Source organism: Orbilia oligospora (genome assembly GCF_000225545.1).
Source record: "Orbilia oligospora ATCC 24927 unplaced genomic scaffold scaffold00097, whole genome shotgun sequence".
Classification (NCBI taxonomy): Eukaryota; Fungi; Ascomycota; class Orbiliomycetes; order Orbiliales; family Orbiliaceae; genus Orbilia; species Orbilia oligospora.
In genome coordinates, this window is record NW_011645654.1 from 136669 (window position 1) to 156267 (window position 19599).

Consider the following 19599-nt stretch of genomic DNA (forward strand, 5'->3'; position numbering starts at 1 on the left):
TACATGTATTCTGGGAACGAGACTATATTTTGATGTAATATTTAGCTTCGGTTAATTATTTAGAGCTGATATGTTCACCATCTTTTATCATGTGTGCTGACTTAATAAAAGCTCTAGCCAAATAATATTAATAGTAAGGCTGACACTTGCCTCGTCGCCAGACTCCTCAACTGTGGGCTGACACTCTTATTCTTTAACAGATGCCATGGATCTAGGATCGAGACTTAGTCAGCTGAGCGTATGTATGTTCAAACTACCGAAGCTTTTGAGCCAGTCTATGCTACCCCGGTTTCCTCTATGTCTCAAGTCTTCGGTTGGCTCGCTATCTATGATTTTACCCGTTAGTAATGTCTTGTAGGGCTGAAATGCATGATAATTTGCGAAAGAGCCAAGAAAGAGAAGATACGCATATATGCGAATATATCTATTACGTGCAGCACATCCGAAGCGATTTCATAGATGGAAAACATAAGCAAAAGCTGCAAGTCTGAACTCTTGGAGTCCAACTACAGGGAACATGGGGCCACAATATTGCGAGAACTAGGTCTGAAACTTGGAAGTTTTCCAGAAAATGTCATGGTTGATAAACATGAAGATGCGAAGGGTGGAGCATTAGGGCTTCTTGGTCCATGTTTTATCGGAGATGCCGAATTGCCAACTTGCAAGCTACCTGGCTCCAGAACCTTATCTATTATCCTTTCCTTTCCTTGCAGGGAGAGCTCCAAGTGCACGAACGGGATCTTATTCCCAAGAACCGAATGGAACGAGGTATACTACAAGCGAATGATCTCCCAATAAAGACCAACTCACTAAAACCCTTGAAGAAAAGCTATCCCGTCCGTGCATGAAGCATGGAGCATGGAGCATGGAGCATGAGGAAAGGCAGACAATTCGACATTCTTCGACAAGAAATAAATGTCTCACCGGTTGTCCTCGTAGGGCTGGCAGGCATCAGGGATGTTAAAGCACAAGCCTTGTTGGAAAACTTACGTTTGAACTGTGTTGTTGCTAGTAAAACGGGGTTGGCTAACTGGATTCAAACGAGGACTCCGAAAGGTTATTATGCAGCGACCGGTCAAGAAGCTGCATGCACTCAGCCTCCACCAAAAGGAAAAAGCTTTGAAAGCGAGAACTCGCCGTCCAATAAGGCATTGACTCGGGAGTTGTTCGTCTGCGGACATCTTGATTCGGGTAGACTGGATTTTTGATATTCTTCTGCGGGTTTTTGTCCGCTTTGAGGGAATGGTCCAATGAATCAGTTGACCTCCGCCATTGCTGCAGGGCACAGACTGGGGATTTCCTGATTGTCGGTGTGATCCCATGCTTCTTGTTCTCAGAAGCCCACTTTAAGGATGTAATATCACTGTGCATTGCGGAAGCCAAGTTGCGATTGCGATTGCGATTTCTCTGCGGCATTGGGCTAGCTGGCTCCACTGGATGAAGGTTCTCTCAGGCATGAGGCAGACAGACAATCGGAATCTATTGCCATATTACCCGACCATGCAAATTTGGTTTTCTTTTCTAACTGGTACTTGTGGGAGAAGTACCTTTTCTTCCCGAAGGTACTTTTGAATAAAGTACCACATTCCCCGTGCCATGCTTCGGTCCTCGGTCCATGGGCCTCGTGGAGCGTTCTTCCCGTGGGGGCATTGGTCGTCCCGTATGTCTGTATCTCTCAGGGCTACAAGGCTCACAATGGCTAAATTTGAGTCGGAATATCATAAAACTTTTCTGACTAGCTTAGAAACACGTGTTCATCTGACTACGCGGTCCAAAAGTTTATTGTTCTTGAGGTCCATTAGCCGGATGCGTTTTTCCACTTAAATCAGGTTGTTCCGCAACTGTTGTTTACACGAGGGAAGGAGGGCTATAATGTGACGTCTATATTCGATTTGCTATTGATATATCTAGTTCATAGAGCTTAATTGAAAACCTCAATTGGGGGGTCTTTCTTACCGCAGCTCATGAGGAGTCGACCCAAGACTAGAAGATGCCAACGGGTTTGAACCGCCTTTATAATTATATATGTTCAAATCATTGCCAAGAACTGAGTGGAATGAAATAGTTTACAGGGCTCAATATCGGATATCACTGCTTAAATACTTATTGGTTGTGAGTTTTTGTAATTACACAAGCCTAAATGGCAAGACGTCGAGGAATGTTTGAAGATATCATACCATTTATCTTGCAAGTTTTCAATGAAAAGTTTAGACATCTTCTCATTCACATAATATGACCACCCTGGAATTTTTGTTTGTGTGGAGCTGGCACGAGACAACATAACCGTGTGCGTTCAAACTTGTTTCCTAATCGCTGGTGTATACATGTAGCTATCGATACCAGTCAAAGCCTACGTGTGTCTTCAAACTTAGTAGGTATTAGTATATATAGATGGAAGCCTATTCTGTACTTTCCGAGCCACTACATTGCGACTGGCTAGTCATATAAATAATTAGAGATCGATAGCAAGAGTGCAGTGTATAAAACTCATCTTCAACTAGCCTCATAATCCAAATGATTCGAGGTCGACTCCGTTCTGTATGACCATGGTCATTAACCTATATTAAAATTTGTAAAATGTCTAGAGTATTGCAATATAATAACTATATATATATATAAGCGTGGCTACTCTGGGTTCAAGGCGAGGCGATATCAACATGCATCGATCCCGTGGCCCATGTGGTCGAGTTGGCTTTCCCCATGCGTGTCTATGACGTTGATGTTGAAAGAGCCAGCCGAATATAAGGGTGTCCACTAGTATATGATATCTATACTATTGTCTCCGTCATATGAAGCCATTCACATCGAAATATTTAATTATCTCGGGCTTCATGGGGTACTACGGGGCTGCCTTTGTGCACTGCTTCCGCTTTTTTTTGGAGCCAGTTATCTAACCGCTTGACCCCATTTGTATAGAATATTCTTTTTAGTAGTAATTTTGAAGTAAAGAAAGAATCCTTGCTTATACTCGGGTTACTTGATTACACTTATACATAGCGCCTGAAATCCGAACCTACCCGACAATTAGTATTTCAAGACCCCCACCGACACCTTCCGGCCCGAGCTGCGCGTTGTCCTTACAAAAATCCAACATTCCTTTCAAGCGAGGCTCAATCAATATAAAACTTCAAAGCTTCGAAGTAACCTCGGCTTAAATCAGAGTCTGCAATGCAATGCAATACAATGCGATAGAATTCATTCATTCATTCATCCATCCGTCAGAAATATCTTGAATCCCCCAGTCACATTTAATTTAATTCCGGTTGTTCGCTGATATTTCTCAGAAACAGTAACTCATCTCCGGCTTTTTCGTCGTGATTGCAGTCGCCGTCTAGTCTTCTGCTATAATATACTAGCCAAGTCGTACCATATATCAGTGCTTATAGACCAATATGACAGGACTCTCCACCACCTTCCTCACAAAACTCCGAACCTACCCATCCCTCCCCTCGCAAACATGGTACTACATAACCCTCGTCACCATCAGCATCTGTAACAAACCCGAACTCATAGCCCCGGTTCTGTCACATGCGTTTACACACAGCGCTATCCCCGGTAGCACCGATGCCGCGTATGTCAAGGAGGAAAGAGCCTGGTTGGCTCGGAATCCCGGAAAACTGGGAATGATCGATGAAGAAGGGAGGGAAAGTGCCTTGAGGATATTAAGACGGTGTAGAGAGGGCCTAGTTAAGAGTGGAGCCATCGGAGGGATTCCCAAGGTGAGATTACCTTCTGCATTGCAATCATTAATCATATGCGTGGAGACTATTAGTATGGAGTACTAATATAATATGAGTGGTTGAGAATAGGCAATAAACGCCCTTTACCACCTCCGCAAATGCCATGAACCTCACCTCCTCGACCCCCTCCCAGAATACTCTTCCTCTTCCCCTTCCTCTTCCCCTTCCTCATCATCATCCTCTTCACCTTCGATTTCTTCATCTCTCCACCCCCTTTCGTCACCGTATCCAACTTCTCGTCCGAATTCCCTCCCGCCAAACACTCTAAACGCCCATAAGGATCCATCTCCAACTCCAATATCATCGTCCCCACCATCCCCCACAACGTTCCCCACAAATCCCACTTTGCCATTCCTGGCTCGTGGTTCAGATTTCTTTACCACTCTCTACGGTCCTACAATTTCCAAAAAAGTGCTCGCAAACCTCCAAAAGTCGTCTCCAGATCTACAAATCCTTGCGACATGGATATACGCTTTGATACTCTCTGAGGGCACGGTATTGACACCGAGAGAAACTAGTTTTGTTTTAATAGCAGCATTGATCCCTCAGGACGTCAATGCACAATTAAAGCCTCACTTAGTCGGGGCGATAAATAATGGCGCGGATAGAGAAGAGGTGGATGGGATCAGAGGGTGTGTGATGGAGATCTGTAAGGAGCTGGGTGTGGCATGGAAAGGTGAAGTTGCGAGACTATAGCAATTTAGATTTAGTCGTCGGTCTTCAGGATGAAGATTGATGAGACATTATATACCTAATATATATACCATTGAGTAGCTACGTGGACAGACGCTTTGTTCGGGGTTATCTTATATAGGACATTCATAATGTACCACCATAATGCATGCACGGCAAATGGGTAAATAGATAGATAGTAGATATATATATAGGTATAGTGTATGGGTCGCCAGTTAAGTTGACTGTGAAGCACCGCTAGAACTACTACCTATACACTAGACTATGGTCTACACTAAAAGCAAAACGCTCACATGCGAGAGCAATTGCAAAGAGCAGAGCGACAGACGGACAGGCTGGCAGTGCATGTAGAAATATCTCGAAACAGATATAAAAACGACATTGCGTACAGGGTAATATAATAATGTATAGACAATGGAAAGAGGCCAAGAAACACCCGCATACGCACGAGAGAGAAGAAGAAAAAAAGGAAAGGATGACCATTATGCATTAAGAAACTTTTTGTATCCCCTGGATATCAAATGTGCTTGCGCGAGAAGAAGAAAACGTATAAGAGATCCATAACTGGAAAAGTAGAAGAAGAAGAAGAAGAAGAAAAGGAAGAAAAGAAAACGGTTGTAAATAAAACACGCCGACCACCCGAGAACCCAAAACCCTTTGATGAAGAAGAATGTATAAGAAGGGAAGTAAAAAGGAAGGACCTGTCCCCATATGCTCCAAGATGCAGTTAAACGTGAAAATTCAAAATAGTGAAAACATTAACGGAAAAGCAAATGCCGGTAACCTTGTAGATGCCGTTGTTAATGTTTATGATGGTGTAACTCCTTCAGAAAAGCTTCCCAACTTTCCCCTTGAACCAACTGAGCCTGCCAGCTTTTGGCTTTACATCAGCTTCGTCATCATCGTACCTCGCATACCCATCCATATCTTCGTATCTGCTATGACGGTTGGTATGCGACCTCTTTAAGCCCGGTCGTCTCTCGGCTTCGTATTCTTCTTCATCTGAAACAGGAGATTCACCGTATCGACGGCTAGAGCGGTCGGCATGGTAGGAGTGGTGTCTAGAAACACCTTCCTTGGCAGCCTTAAGTTCGCGAGCTTCCTTTCTGGCTTGTCGGCGGGCATCTCTGCGGATTTGCTCCTCTTCCTCCTTGGTCAGGAGGGGACGGTCGGCCATCTTGTCACTGTTGCTGCGAGAAGAGAGATGGCCGGCGTTAGTTGTATTATTGAGAGGCTCGTCATTTGAGTTTTCGTGCGAAGACATGCGACGTGAAGCCCTTCTAGCGGCACGAGCGTCCCGTCGAGCTCTCTTGGCGTCGGCTTCTTCGGGTGAAAGATCTTTGTACCGTTCTTCACGACGAGCAGCACGACGAGCTTCCTTTTCTCGGTCCTTCTCTTCAGATGGGGCTCCTACACCACGCTCTCGGAACTCCGATTTACGAGATTTGGCTGCATGACTACCAGCTGAGGTAGCTCTCGCCTGATACTCTTTTGCAGCAGCCTGGAACTCAGCCTCTCTGATGCGAGCTTCTTCAGCCTCTGCATCCAACGCCGCCTGTCTGAGGCGTTCGGCCTCTTCGAGCTCTTGACGCTTCAACTCCTCCTTTCGACGCTCTGCCTCCTTGGCAGCTTTTCGTGCACGACGTTCCTCTTCATCGCGGGAAACGGCAAGAGCAGCTTCTTGTTCCCTCTTTTCACGTCGACGAGCTGCATGTCGAGCCTCACGGTCAAGCTCGTCCTCCTTACGAGACTTGGAGGTTTTCGATCGCTTCATATCTGGCTTGTCTGATTTTGGCATATCTCTGGATGACTTGCTGCGAGAAAGCTTTGATGCGGTTGTGGTCTCTCCAAGAAGGCGCTCTGTTTTGGATGGCTTGTGATGTGAATGGTGGTGATGGTGGGACTTGGATCGCTTGGTTGGAGGGGCAGCCTCTTCAACAACGGCCTCTTCTTCTTCCTCGGCAGCTTCCTCATTGTCATCACCACTGCTCTTCTCCTCTTCAACAACCGCTGCCTCCTTCATCTCCACATCCTCCTTCTCTCCCTCGCCCTCTTCTTCATCGCCATTCTTCTCGTCAGCATCTTCGAATTCTTCCTTCTCCTCGGCTTCGGCTTCATCCTCATCTTCGTCCTCATCTCCAACGTCAAAGGCTAGATCAGGCTTTTCGGGCTTTTCAGCGGCTACGATAGGAGCATCTTCTTCCGCTGCTGCAGCTTCCTCAGCAGCTGGTTCCTCCTCGATGACGGGTTCTGGAGCTGTTTCTTCTCCTTCTGGCATCTCTGCGGCCTTTCTTCGCTTCCTTTCCTCTCGACGTTTCTCTTTAGCAGCAGCTTCGTCGTCACCGTCGTGTCGTTTACTACGCCGTTTTTCTTCTTTTTCCTTCTTCTTCTCTTTATGTTCCTTGTGTCGCTTCTTCCTTTCCTCTTCGGTCTCGTCGCGTTTTTTGCGATGTTTCTTATCTCCGGTATCGAATCTGGCAGGTGGGACTGGGGTCTCCGGGATGAGGAACTGCGAGACATTTATACCCCCGCCGGGTGTCTTGGGAAGAGGGAATTCTCGGTCTTCATCATCGTTGTCATCATCGTTGTCATCGTCTTCGATAATAAGCTCAGGAAGGGCGTATGGGTTCTTTGACGACTTGCTCCTCTTGCTGCCTTTGCTACCTTTGCTATGCACGCTGGCTGCCACGTCACCGCCTGCAGCTTCATCTGGCACGTCAGGTACATCATCGTCAGCAGGAGCAGGAGATTCTGGCTCTGCGACAGGAGTCTCCTCAGGTTCTGCTGGCTCTGGCTCTGGCTCTGCTGGCTCTGCTGGCTTTGACTTTGACTTTGATTTTTTGCTGCTGCTGGCGACTGACGCTTTGGACTTCGCTGTCTTTGCTGCAGGTTTTTCTGCTATAGCTTTGACGGCGGCTTGTTTCTCTACAGCTTTAGCAGCTTGTTTCTCAGCGGCTTTGGCGGCTTTGGCAGCTTCTTTTGCGGCCTTTTCCTCCTCCTTGGCTTGCGCTTTCGCCTTTCGACGTTCTAGCTCTGCATCGATGGCTCTTTGGATTTCTTCTTCTTGTTTTTTCTTGCGAGCTTCCCGTTGTCGCTTCGCCAACTCACCAGCCGTTATCTTCTTTTTCGGTTTCTCCTGCACTGGCGCGGGGGCTACACATGTTGTCAGTATCTATTACTAATTTAACGTCTCGGCCAGGGATTAGACCATCTATTCGCATACCATCTTCGCCTGGGGCGTCTTCTTCTGGAGGGTCCTCCTTTGGTTCGTCATCCCCTGCGTCTGGCGGAGCGGCCTCTGGCTCTGGCGCAGCCTCCTCCGGTGCCGGCTCTTCCGGCGCAGGTTCCTCTGCAGGGGCTTCTTCAGCAGGTGGATGTGGTGGGGGTTCTTCCACCTTCTTCTTCTTTGTCACCGGTTTAGGGGCAGGGCCACCGAACAGTCCTCCAAAAAGTCCGCCAGTGGCCCTACGTTCAATCTTCTTCGGTGTCGCCACGGCTTTCTTCTTAAGTTCTTCAGGAGGAGGGGCCTCCTCGACGACCGGTTCTTCTGCTGGGGGTTCAGGTACGGGTTCAGGTGCTGGCTCCGGCTCTGCAGGCGGTTCTGGGACTGGCTCCGGCTCTACTGGTGGTTTCTCGGGCTCCCTCTTCTTAACTACGGTCTTTTTACGAGCAGGAGCAGGCTGAGAGCCAAAGAGCGAAAGGCCCTCTTGTTTTTTCGAGGCAGACCTGGCGGTACTTGCTGAAGTTGTCTTTGCCGCCGTCGTTTTTTTCTTCGGAGGGGGATCGTTCGTGCCCAGTAATTTGGCAGCCCTGAAAATGGACAACACATTATGCGTCAGCCATCAACGATTGCAGTGGAGCCTTGTGTAACCACAGAATGACAACAATCACACTCCAAAGGAAGGAATAAAAGGAGAGAATAGAGGAGGAGATATAAGGGAAGGGATGTAATGAAGATACATACTTGTTAGAGATCTTAGGCTTCACCTCTACTACTTCAGGTTCCGGCTCGACTATCGGCTCTGGCTCTGGCTCTGGTGGTGCTGGCTCTTCTGGCTCTGGTGGTGCTGGCTCTTCTTCTTTGGGTGCAGCTGGACGCCGCCTCGCTCCGAAGAGCGCCCATGGGTCTACTCCTGAAGCCGTACTGTCGGGTATTTCGAACTCAAGGATATCACGTTCGTGCGCAACCTCTTCGACAACCTTTAGCCCTACTGCTTCTTTAGCTAGCTCTTCAGGCGCCGGTTCTGATACAGGTTCTGGTACGGGTTCCGGTGCTGGTTCGGGTTCGGGTTCGGGTTCGGGTTCTACTACTGGCGCTTCTTCCTCTTTCGTTTCCTCAACTGGCGGATCCTCGGCGGGAGGGGGCGGTGGCGGTGGTGCTGGTTCGACCTTTTCCTCCTGTTTCTTCGCTCGTTTTAGTTCTCTTGCGGCCTTTTTCGCGGCTCTTTCAGCGGCCCTTTCAGCGGCGGCACGTTCCCGTTCTTCTTTCTCCTTGGCTGCTGCCTCCCTCAGTAGCTGGGCGCGAGTCGGCTTAGGTTGCTGTTTCTCTTCTTTGACGACCTTCTTGATTTTCTTCAGAGGCTCTTCCAGAACAGGTTCCGGCGGAGGTGTCGGTTCCTTAGCCGGAGGAGGTTCAGGGATAGCGGGTTCCTCGGGATTAGGATCTTCGAAAGCAAGCGGGTCTTCAAGCTGCTGTTTCGCGGACGATGACTCCTCCAAAGACTGTCGACGAGATGCCGGTTCCTCCTACAGTTCAAACCAACGGGAAAAGGTTGTGGTCAGTCGAAGCGTATATTGGAGCCGAATCAGGCTAGTACATGCAAGAAGGGAATCATTTGAGCGAGGGGATGCGGAGAGATATTCAATAGTTGGAAAGAAAAGGAATCGCAGACTGGACGGTATGACAGACACGGCCCACTCAGATCCGATCGCAGGATCTTAATCTTGCAGTTCTGGCTGACTGGGATGACTGCAAATTGCGTGGCCATGTCTCTCCTTAATATAACTCGGCTGGGGCCTGTGTTGCCAAGCGGATCGACTTGACCATGACAACGCGGTGCCACGCGCAAAGCCTCCCCGATTGGTAAAATTGCCGTTTCCAGCCACTGCACGGCTCTGTTATCAAAAAACGCCACTCTCGCAATGGCAGCACACAACAGCAGCAGCACTTGCAATCACAATGTTGATGTAATGTTGCGAGCGCTTGCATGGCTTATGGAACCTAATGGAAAAGGCCAATTGCGGGAGAATATGAGGTTATGGCATTCCTCGCTTCTTGCCGCTGCTATCTCCTCACTTCTCTTCATTCCACAAACAATCCGCCCAAGTCTTATGACGAGCACGAGAGATGGTCTTTCAATGGGAGGGGCTCAACAAACGCAAGACTCAAAAATAGGAAATCGATGCACGGTTTAGTTTGCTGGGGAAAGCGCAGATATGTGTGACTTACCTTCGATGTAGGACTGCTCCCACCACCAAAATAGGACCCCCAAAATCCTCTCCTTTGAGATGTCGGCGTAGGATCTTCGATCGTAAGTTCTTCTACTACGATCGGTTCTGGTTCTGGCTCAGGTTCCGGTATAACAGGCTCAGGTTCCGGTTCTGGCTCAGGAGGTGGTGGTGGCGGTGGCTCTTCAACCACGGGCGCCGGTTCGGGCTCAGGAGTGGGCTCCTTAACGGCTTTCCGAAGCTTTGGTCTTCCTTCCGCCATCAACTCAGCCGCTTTACCCGTTGATTTAAGTTTTGTATTGAACGGAAACTCGTTTTTGACGGGTAACCTGCTGGATGGTTCTATATTTGATACGGTAGGTTTCGCTGTTCGCTTCAGCTGGCTTCCCCACGGTGTCGCTTTTGCTTCTTCTGTTGGAGCTGGGACCTGAGACTTCCTCTTGACCCGGCTTCCCCAAGGGGTATCATCGGCTTTTTCCAGGACGGGAGCTGGAGCCGGAGCCGGAGCCGGAGCCGGATCCTTGACTGTCGGCTCCTCGACCTTCGGTTCTTCAACCTTCGGCTTTCCAAAACCAAATCGTCGTTCTTCAATCTTAGGCTTCTCGGGCGGTTGCTCCTCAACCTTGGGCTTCTCGAGCGATTGTTCTTCAATCTTGGGTTTCCCATAACCAAATCGTCGTTCGTCAACCTTGGGCTTTTCGGGTGGTTGTTCTTCAACTTTAGGCTTCCCATAACCAAATCGCCCCTCAACCTTCGATTTTTCTAGTCGCCGCTCTTCAATCTTCGATTTTTCTAGTCGCCGCTCTTCAAGCTTAGATGTTCCGGGTCGTCGCTCTTCTAGCTTAGATGTCCCGAGTCGTCGCTCTTCAAGCTTAGAGGTCCCGAGTCGTCGCTCTTCGAACTTGGACATCCCTAGTCGTCGCTCTTCAACCTTTGGCTTCTCTGGTTTTTGCTCTTCAACCTTTGGCTCCTCGACAATTGGCTCGGGTTCTACAGGAGGTGGTGGTGGCGGTGTGGGGGCTTTTGGCGGCTCTTGTTGGAACGTCTTCAATCGGTCTTTCGTCGACTTTAATTTGAACGCGGGGAACTCATCTTCAGGCTTGACAGGCGGCGGTTCGACCGGCGCAGGATTTGGGGAATGCGATTTGAAAGATGAATTCCCAAAGCTTCTCTTTGAAGTATGCGACGAACCAAAGAATCCCCAACTGTCCTCCCCATTATCTTCCATTGCCATATTTGCGGTCAAGAAGGAATTGGTGTTCTGCTTAATAGGCACCGGATCAACTTGGGGTGCTGGCTCTGGCTCTGGTTCTGGTTCTGGCTCCGGCGGTGGCGGGGTTGGAGGCTTTTCAACCACCGCCGCTTTCTTAGAACCACCCCAGAACGACCAACGACCCAAACCGGACGGTTTCTCAGCTTCTTTCTTTGCCTCTTCCGCTTTTCGCGCCTCCTCTGCCTCCCGCTCTCTTCTCAACCTCATTCTATCCGCCCTCTCCCTCTTTTCTCTTTCCAGAAGTTCCCTTTCTTCCCGCTCTTTAGCTTCTATCGCCTCCTGTTCCCGTTTTAGCCTCTCCGCACGAGCTTTCCGCACCATTTCCATATCTGCCGCTCTTGCCGCTTTTTCGGCAGCCGCAGCTTCTTCATGCCTCCGCATTATCTCTGCTTGTTTTGCCGCCTCCTGTTTTCTATTTTCTTCTTCCATCTCCTCCAATAGCCTTAGCGCGGCTTCATCTTCCTCTTGTTTTCTTCTTTCATCCTCTTCCTTCTTTCGTCGTTCATCCTCACCATCGTCGCCGGCCCCTCCACCGGGGGTATTTGGACTAATAGGTGTCTCAGGAGGGTCATTCCCACCACCACCACCTCCTCCTCCAGATACCGAGTTATTCCTATTCCCACTGTTTTTGTTTCCGCCCTTCTTTTTCTTGGCGTGTGATCTAACGTTCGTTGGTTCCTGTGTCCAATCTGGACGACATGGTGCAATTATCGCCGGAAATATCGGTGAGTATGGAGGAGGTGGAGGGAGGTTGAGAAGAAGGGTATCGAGTTCGAGGTGCTCAGGTAAGCTTGAGTATGGCGGTAAAGTTACATCATCGTATGCAGGAAGTGGTTCCTCGCAAATGGTCGTGGTAGTGAAGTTTCCCTGTTGTTCCCCCCCATTAACATCATTTCCAACTATGAACCTTCTAAATCCAGAATTTTGGAAGAAAAAAAACAATAAGAAAGGAGTTACTCACCTTTAGCGCTGCCACCACCTTGGAACTGACTGTTGCAAAAGCATCGTACCGGGGTAAACCATCATCCATATCATTGCAGAGATCCAGATATCCGGGACACTCCAGCGCTTTATTTACTACTACTACTCCTCCCCCCCTCAATCCAACATCAACATCCTCGGTCATCGTTAAAATATCGGCCATCGTGTATCGGGATATGCGGCGACAACTACGGCGCAGCTCCCTCGCATGTTCCCTATAGTGGTGTAACTCTTCGGTATATGTTCGTCCCAGGATTTTGGAAAAAGTGATCGTAGAATATCCGACAGATAATAGAAGAAAGAGGGAAGAGAAGAAAAAAGATAAATTGACGTTCGTCTCTTTCGAATCTAGAATAAAATAATAACTTCCCAAAACTCCACGGTAGATTTCTGCTGACGTTCCTCTTCCCCCAGAGTTTCCGTTACGAAAGAACTCCCCTGGAACTATCGGGGACCCTTTTCTCTCTTTGCAATAAAAAACACCAACAGCCAAACCAAAACCCAAAGGAAAAGTCCACAAGATGCACTGTCTGTGGAAGACTTACAAAAGATACTCTGTCGTAGTTAATTCAATTTCAAGCAAAAAAATAAATAAATAAAGATTCAGAAAGGAAACGTAACCATCTCTTCTAGCAAAGCCACAACCCCATCATTATGTAAAGCCGAGAATCGAAAAGCAACCTTAAAACACCCACCTAGGCCCGGCTCCTGTCTTAAGCCTTAATCTCGCTTGAGATGGGAAATTCGGGAACCCCAAAAAGATCACAGGGCAAAATGGCAAAAAAGAAAAAGGACCCTTAACAGCGAAGGATTGGATGTATGTAACCTGTCAAAAACCCGAAAAAAAAGAGTCGATAGAAAAGAAACAACCCCTTCGACACTGTAGCAGGAAGATTAAGAAATCGAAGCGTATACGTATTGAATTCAACCAAAAAAAACACCACAGGAAGAATTACGGTTAAAAACACCAGTAACAGGAAGCGCTTGGACTCCCCAACTGCGATTTAAGGATCAGATGAAACTCTGGAGCGGAGAAAACGGACGACGGAACGGCAGGTAAGGAAGTAAGTAGTTTAGAACAAGATTCAAAATCCCGTATAATCGTGGGAGAATAATAAACACCGATACCCAATATCAAGTATAAAATAAATCCCCTTAAGGTTTAGACGATGAATTGATAACAAACGAGACGTGTTTAAACGGTATTGCGCTGCGCGAAGTGAAGAAATGTCAAGAGAACCGTAAACCCGAAAAAAGCGAACACCAACCGGAAGCCCTGGCGAAAGCTAACGAAAGTCAGGTTGTTGAAGATAATTCGTTGGAACAAAAAGTCGATCGGGATTCGATATTCGTCTGAACTTTCAAATTAATATTGCAAATCGAATGGTGGAAAGCTGTTAAAAAGAGTATCCAATTTAAATATCCAGCTTAAGCTTTCTTTTTCCTTCGAGAAAGAAAAAAAGAGCGGAAATCGGAGCTTTAAAGCTATCGCATCCCATCAGACCATCTATCACCTTTTTTGCCATGTCCAATCCTTTGGCGTGGGTAGCTTTACATACTTTACGTAGTACCTTCCCTGTCTTTTTCCCAAACGTTTCACATAGAAACCCAAAAAAGAGGGTTCTTTACCTCGTACATTACATACATCTACTCGGGGGGGCTCATATTTACTTCTTTGCGCCTTCCCAGTGGAGATTGTATACATACGGTACATATATGTTTTATTCTGTCACCAACATTCTTTCCTCTTCTCTAAAAATAAGTAACTTAAAGTTGACTGTTTCGATATCTACGTAAGTCAAGCAGGTAGGCACTTTTTGCAATGAGCTGCTGCTGCTTCTGCTTCTGCGGTGCATGCAATATCTGCATAACTTCCTGCATGCCATCGAATACCTCCTCTCATCTCCTTCGCATCTTTTCTTTTGCCTTTTAGTATACAGTACGGGTACATCATATACATACACGGGCATGCTCATCCGATAGATCACAAGGGCCCTACGGAGGGCTTGGATAAAATGCGCCTCGTGATGGGGTTTCTAATTAATTCCTTCAATAACTAAGCCATTCGAAGAAAAAGCACCAATCGATCTAACTAGAAACCCCGCAAAGAGAGCTGCTTAATGGCCCTTTTGTGTCGGGCACTAGGAAAGATTGAGGATAGTGTCGTGGGAGGAATTCGGTCGAATTCCGAGGTTTGACCTTCGCTTCGTTCAGTTAATTGTTGAATTTTTCCAGATGAACGCATGTATAACATGACCACTTCTTTTTAAGCTTGTGGAGCAGAGAAGAAAGAGGAACCTGGAACCAGCGGGTCGGGATGGAGGGCTTCCAGCATCGCAAAGTACTCTCATGATCATCAGCCTTCTGAGGCCTTTTTTTTGGTTTAAGTTTTCGGCCAGTTGAAGAAAACAAGCAGAACGAAAACTAGACATACTTCGATCGCACGAACATCGTTGGAGTCACCAAATAGTTCTTTACACAATATTGACAGCTGTTATTTTTCCAGTTTTTTGTTGAATGCCACAAATATTAAATACTTCAAATGATTTTCCAAAGGGAAGCTTAAGGGTGGATGTTTTTTTTTTTTTTTTTTTCTCCCAATGTTGGGCATCGCATGCGCATCGAATGAGCTTTTGCATGACTTCCTTGCATTGCATCTGCATTTTCAAATTAAATACTTCTTCCCACCAAGCTCCCTCGTGCGACCCTATCAGAAGAAGAAGAACCGGTCCCTGCTTCTTTCATTCCCTAGGTTCTCTGCTGTGGAACATCTGAGTTAATCCTCTCCAAGGGTCTGAGCTTTTTCGAACGAATAGAAATAAAAGTTACTTCACCGACGTCAATAAAATGTACATACTACAAGGCCAAAGAGCCTTCCCCCCCAAAAGAAACGTAGCTCGTTATTAATTGGTTATAACCATACGCATGTCAATTCTAAGCTGCAATATTAATCCAAATCAGGGATTTTCCAGGCGGTGGATCTTTGCCTGAGTTCCTATTTGCTGATAAAAACAGGTCCCGACAGGCATTCAGCATGGGAAGAGAGGGCGGCCTTGACCCCACATCCCATCAGATCAGGCAGGATCTATCAAACTATGCTTCCTACCAAAAGTACCTTTATCTACCAAGCTTTCTGGTATCTATACCATATCTACATGAGGCGCGCGGTCTTGAACACCGAATGCTAAGTAGTTTTGGTATCGGCAAACGTGGGGTACTTCTAGGTAATCGGGCTCAAAAGTTCAAGCATGAACAGGGTCCCTTTGGTTGTAGACGACCCACTATTTGTTTTTTTTTGTCGAATGACCGAAGAAAAGGGACTGAACCCTGTCAGTTTTGTTACTTTTCTGCAGTCGTTCGACATCATCTTAGAGAGTAAATTCTAGAGCAGATGCAATACTTGCGGGATATGGATGGAAGGTACTTGAGCTGTAGACGGACGCTCGTTTCGGAATGCGCAAGCGAGTGAGCAGTGAAGTTTGATTGTTGAAGTGACAAAGAAATATCTTTACTATAGCTCTGTAGTTGTTAATTTAGTCTATATATCGACACCTGATATGATATGGTAACTAATAAGTACATACGGAGTAGCATTGGAGATTATATTTTTCCCGAATTCGCGAACCCCGGCCCCGCAATGACGGAAGAGTAAAGTTTCTCAGGCGGAAAGAAATTCGACACTTATCTGATGGTTATATTATCACGACATGTCCAAATACGCGATACTAGAATAAACCCATAGAGCTCTCTGGATAGCAATTTTTAACCGTTCCGATCCGTTATTACCCACTAAATATTAGCTATTGCCCCTCTATGATATCATGATAATTTCAAATAAATTTTTGTTATCTGTCTCTTGTACATGTATAGTATGAACACCAAAACCCTCAGGGACTCATCAGGCATGTACCACTCTGAGTAATGACTGTACGCCGGTATATATCCAGCGCATACACTTAAATATGTATGTACACGCTTAATACAGAAAGAAACTCCACGAATCAAATGAAGACACAAGCCAAAAAGACACCGAACATATCCTCTCCACTTTTTTTTTTTACACCAGGAAAAGCATTCGAGGCCCCAAGATACAATAAGCATCAAAAGAAGAAGGAAGAAAACTCCATAAACGATGACATAGAAGCAAATGTCAGGAGGTATGTATATCAAATGACGACGACGCGATGATGGTACATCGGGAACGGAGGACAAGGCCGTGGGTGAGAATGACAAAAAGCACGAATGGAGATTCATAAAGCAGTTGCATGGCAAGCAAGTCGAGAAAGAAAAAAATGATATTAAAGACTCCGACCCGATATTTCCCACAACTAAACATAGAAGATAACAGTAGCTATCGATAAAACCCGTAAAAGCGATCGCCTATCTTGCGCCGAAAATAAACGATCAAACTCCTCCAACCCCCACCACTAAAAGGACATAATAACACATTCTATATGCGTCGGACAATTATGTAGCATGCTGATCGAAATCAAAGATCGATAAACGCCCCGAGACGGACCAAGAACAGAGAGAATACGATGGTCGTCTTAGTCTTTAAGGAGTGTATCTCTGACTTGATCTCTTCTGTCGCAAAGAGTTGTTTCGGCAAACTCCTACAGATTGCATTAGCTTCAACAAAGAACAAAGTATGAATGGTGGAGAAATGATATAAAACTTACGATGTATTGCCGGGCACTATTTATAGTACTAACGCTCTGCTCGAGATATGCGACCACTTGCATCGCGGTGCCCGTATGGTCATTATGGTGGTGGTGGTGGTGGTGTTGGTGATGGCCCTCCATATCCATTCCATCATCAACACTTGTTTTACTTGACCTGATATCTCTTTCCATTGCCTTTGCGAGCCGAAGAGCGTGCAAGCTCTGGAGAGAGTTCCTGACAATCTCTTTCAAAAGTTCTTCGGGATCAGGTAGGGCCGATTGTGGCTGGTTGAATTGGTTTGTCATTTGGTGGTATGGGAAGTCCTCGGTATAGGAGGTGGCGGTCGAGACTGAGGCATGCGGAGAGCTTTGGGAAGAAGCATCCGAAGATTCATCCTTCTTCTCGAGGCAGAGTAGTTGCTATATGACGTAACGAATTAGTCACATTCCCTAGCACATAGATACCAATGGGATTACTTACGAAGGCTTGTGCAAGGGACCTGTTCAAATCAGCTGCTGAAGCCTCACTCGGCCTCACAATAGTAGTAGGGACTGGTGGACGAAGAAAAGTTGGCGGCGGGGCCAATTGAGGAGGTGCCAGTCCGGAATCTTGGAAGACACTCCTCGTAGGAAGCTTCCGCTTGTTGTTACCGGGCATCGAGCCCGAGGTTTCATAGTCCGACATATTGCGGTATGCAGCTTCCACTTCGTTATCGGATGGAATGGCACTTAGACGACGAGGATTTTGAAAAGAGGGGTAAGGATCGTTATGTGCATGCGTGTTTCGTCTGGAGCGCTTGGCTGAATTTGGAGGTCTGAAAGAGGAACGGTGCGCCCCTGGGGTTGTGGGTGTGGAAGGGATATCTCGTCCAAAAAATGAAGGAGAAGCAGGACAGTCCATAATCATATCCTCGTTTTGGGGGGATATCGAGGGAGAAAGAGGAGCATTTCCAAAGGTTGAGGACCGGAAGAGTGGTGAGGACGACGATGTTGAAAGAAGCATCGACATTGTGGTGATGGTTGTTCTATACTTCAACTGAGCGAGGGCTAAAGGCCTAGTAGTTGTGATTTATAGCTAACTACTTCAATAGCAAGTAGATTTAATCTCCACGAAGAGATTCCTAGCTCAGATCTTAAACGGACAGATATATAATTATAAGCCCGTTAAAAAAGAGCCTTTTAAGCGGTCTTCTTAGCGACTGTGGTGGCGAATTATAAGTATGCGGTAACGTTGGTTAGGTTTGTATCAGCGTAGATGTTTGATATAGGCGACGGTTCGACGGTAGCGACGAGGAAGAGCTTCTGTTTCAAACGATGTAGCAGAACAGTTGCTCTGAGGAAGCATTGTCCGAATAACTCGGAGAAACAGGAACTAGAAGCGACTTCTACGATACGAATCCAAGCAGGAAGCTTGAGTTGTATATATACTATATACTCGAGTTTTCTCTAGGTATATGTGGCTGTATATATAGAATCCTCCCTTCCTCTTGAGTATCTAGATTCGATTTTTTGTCTCGTCTCGACTTGATCCAAGCTCAGAAAAAAAACCAGGATGTTTAGGTTAAGGGTGGTGGTGACCAGCAGTACTACACGGCATCGGCAAATTGGTGCTTTAGCGAGTGGAGCTCAAAAACCCGAGCGAACAAGCAGATAGCAGCAAACAACAAGCAATGCACACAAACTGTCCATAAAGACGGGAACGGGAGATCGGAGGTGGAAGACGGGGCAGTAAATCCCAAGCAGGAACACACTTACATATGTTGAAAGAAGGGGGGGGGAGTCCGGATTTAACGATTTAATTATTGCTTCTTGTTCCCCAGAATGTAAATGGAACACCTTTAAGATTATTTTAAGAATAATCCGCTTTTTTCTGTTGAATAGGCGAAGATTTGGATTGAAGGTCTGAGAAATTGGGGTTATTTAAGACGGGAAGCTGAGCCTTCAGACTGTTCGAGGGGGCCAGGAGTGTTAGCGGGTAAGCTGGGTTAGTACGAAACAAAGCTATGGCAGCCGATTTCGTTCAATGAAAATTGATGGGCGGGAAAAAAGGGTGGGTAGGACGGCGGTGGTATGGGAAATTGTATGTATGGGAGGGAAAATTGGAATTCAGGAAAGAAAACCGAAAGAGGGGCATCAAACAGCTAAAAGGAAAAGGCCAACTGGGAACCCAAGGTCATCCGTCAGGAAGAGCCGGATACATTTACAAAGCGGCGTTTCCTTCAAAAACACAGGTAGCTCGTCGTTCTTGACATGTTTCTTCCCCTAGCTAAGCTGTTCAGGTACGAGCCAGTCCCAATCGGGATTGGGCTGGGTGGCATGGATGTTGGCCTCGTGCAGCTCTTTTTCGTCATTACAAAGCTGGGCGGTTGGGTGGGAAGGGATTGGCCTGATCAAATCGAATGGTCACGGAATCTTCCTGCTTAATTTAGCCTCAAGAAGAGGCCGTTCGCTATCGGATGTAGACATCAAGCATGTCACTCTCGATATGAGGTTGCGAATGCATCTTTTCTTTGGGTTTCTCTTGCCAGCAGCCAAATTTGAAGCTTTTGCGGCTGGCCGATGCAAAGCTGGAGATTGAGCGCCATAGCGATGGCTTAGCTGGCAACAGCTCGTCTGCAAACTAAAAGAATAAGTTAGATCAAAGAAAATCTTCCAAGACTGAAGAACAGAAACGAGGAGGGATCTCGTTATACTTACTTGGTCTGCTGGGCATCCCAGATCGATCATGTAGTCTGCAGGACGCTCTTAATGCAAGTGGCTCGACCCTCCATCCAAGTGCTTTTGAGTACCTAACTTAGCCCCC

At 46.8% G+C, this 19599-nt stretch overlaps 3 protein-coding genes across 3 annotated transcripts; 1 reads left to right on the plus strand and 2 right to left on the minus strand.

The window, feature by feature from the left end:
* Positions 1-3392: 3392 nt before the first annotated feature.
* AOL_s00097g34 (uncharacterized protein) lies at positions 3393-4436 on the plus strand (the record flags this gene model as incomplete). Its single annotated transcript, XM_011125867.1, has 2 exons — positions 3393-3719; positions 3810-4436. 2 exons carry the CDS (start codon positions 3393-3395, stop codon positions 4434-4436), a joined length of 954 nt encoding a protein of 317 aa, XP_011124169.1.
* An 823-nt stretch (positions 4437-5259) lies between these two features.
* On the minus strand, positions 5260-12298 carry AOL_s00097g35 (uncharacterized protein; the record flags this gene model as incomplete). The annotated part of the gene is made up of 5 exons (XM_011125868.1): positions 5260-7586; positions 7657-8243; positions 8398-9179; positions 9883-12021; positions 12116-12298. 5 exons carry the CDS (start codon positions 12296-12298, stop codon positions 5260-5262), a joined length of 6018 nt encoding a protein of 2005 aa, XP_011124170.1.
* A 4384-nt stretch (positions 12299-16682) lies between these two features.
* Positions 16683-17805, minus strand: AOL_s00097g36 (uncharacterized protein; the record flags this gene model as incomplete). Its single annotated transcript, XM_011125869.1, has 3 exons — positions 16683-16748; positions 16815-17216; positions 17278-17805. The coding sequence occupies 3 exons, from the start codon at positions 17803-17805 to the stop codon at positions 16683-16685; spliced, it is 996 nt and encodes a 331-aa protein (XP_011124171.1).
* Positions 17806-19599: the final 1794 nt, after the last annotated feature.